The sequence below is a fragment of the Volvox carteri genome (assembly GCF_000143455.1).
Source record: "Volvox carteri f. nagariensis unplaced genomic scaffold VOLCAscaffold_156, whole genome shotgun sequence".
Lineage (NCBI taxonomy): Eukaryota > Viridiplantae > Chlorophyta > Chlorophyceae > Chlamydomonadales > Volvocaceae > Volvox > Volvox carteri.
In genome coordinates this window covers 61,014-62,678 of record NW_003307699.1, presented here as the reverse complement: position 1 = coordinate 62,678, position 1,665 = coordinate 61,014, and the positions used below count along the sequence as shown (strand labels likewise).

Below are 1,665 nucleotides of genomic sequence, written 5' to 3'. Positions count from 1 at the left end.
CAATGCACTGCGCCTGGTCCCGCAGTCGTGCCATGACGTCATCAATGGCGGGCGGCTGACCCCCTCCCCCCACACCGACACCCCCTCCATGACCCCGGTGGGCGTTACAGCCCCCATGTAACGCCAACTCCTGGCCCAGCTTCTGCCAGTACCGGGTCAGCTGTACGTGCACACACGCCAGCCGCAGCTGGTGCAGCTCGGCTCCCGCCACCTGCGCCAGGACCTCGCCGCGATCTGGTTTCGGAGGGCAGATGGAGGGATACATGGGTGTGGAGCAGGAGGAGGAGGAGGCGGAGGAGGTACGGCAAGAATGTGGTGTGGAGAGTGTGGGGAGCGGGCGGAGGGGGATAAGGGAGGGGGGGAAATTGTCGGGAGAAAAATCATACACAGACGATTGGCGAAAAGAAAATGCGTACGGTACGGTACGGGGGGCCGGAGGAGAGGAGAGGATATGAGAGGAGTTGGTTGCGGGCGGGCGGGGATCTTGAGGGGCAATTCCCAACGACGACTGACGTGGTCGGCAATAGCAGCAGTAACACAGCCCTCATTATCATAACCATATTTCTACACGGCGTACGGCAGTACGGTGTACGGACAGCTACGGGATTTCGCGCCTACCTTGCCCCCGGCGGCGCTTGCCGTGGCCTTGTTGTCTGGATGCCGTGGGTTGGGGACCTCGAGGGCTGCGGAGGATGAGGTCTGCGTTATTCCCGGTGCTGTTGCTTGTGATATTGTTGTTGTTGGTACTGCTGCTGTTGTTGTTGTTGTTGTTGTTGCTGTTGTTGTTGTTGTTGTTGTTGTTGTTGTTGTTGTTGCTGTTGTTCGTGGTGGTGGTGGTGGTGGTGACGGTTTTGTCGCGTTGGTTGATGATGTTATCGCCATCACCGTCATCCGCTGTGAGATCGATGACGTCAGACTCGAGGCGTAACGCTGCTCCCGGCTGCTGCTGCTGCTGCCGCAATTGCAGCTGGTGTTGTTGCTGTAGTGGCAGTTGTTGCTGTTGTTGTGTCTCCGGCCGTTGGTGGTTGGCCATCTCGTTAAAGGCCTTACGGGTCTCGCCCAGAATGACGTCATAAAAAGCCTGCTCCGCCGCGGAAAACCGCAAGTGTGCTTCCTGCAGGTTTTAGCAAGGTTTAAAAAAAAGGATTTACATTTAGGGTTTAAAACAGGGTTTGCGCAACTCTGATAAATTCATCATCGCGCAAGAGGGAAACCACAACCGATCTAAGTATGTGCGGACGGTACAAAAGCCGATAGCGAGGCAAGCCTAAAATTATCGCCCCACCCCCCTCTCCTCCCCGACAATCCCCAGCCCAATCCACCCTCCCACCCCGGCACCTGCAGAACCCTCCGTGGCAGGGGGTGGTCCTGCGCCGCCACCGCCTTGCTGTTCCGCCACATGATGGGTTTCAGCAGGGCCGCCAGACGAGAATGGCCCTCGGGGCTTCCGGTGCGGTAGGGGTCAGAGATCAGCCGCCTGAGGGTACATACATACATACATACATGTTAAAGGTCTTTCAACACTACCACAATTACTACGAACTACCACCATCATCACCAGGACCTCCAAGGGATGAGCCACTGAGACCGCTCCCGAATCACAAATAAAGAGAAGGGGTCTCACAGCCCGACTGAAGCTCCTCCCCCCCCTCTCCCCCCCTTCAT

General features: G+C 57.4%; 1 protein-coding gene across 1 annotated transcript in view; it reads right to left on the bottom strand.

Moving 5' to 3' along the window:
* Positions 1–60: 60 nt before the first annotated feature.
* The window catches only part of VOLCADRAFT_100784 (uncharacterized protein), a gene marked incomplete at both ends in the record, with an annotated part of 11,903 nt that continues 10,298 nt past the window's right edge, over positions 61–1,665 (bottom strand). Inside the window, 3 exons of the mRNA XM_002959297.1 lie at positions 61–234; positions 619–653; positions 1,331–1,477. Coding sequence (XP_002959343.1) covers positions 61–234; positions 619–653; positions 1,331–1,477 — 356 coding nt within the window. The remainder of the gene's footprint in view (positions 235–618; positions 654–1,330; positions 1,478–1,665) is intronic.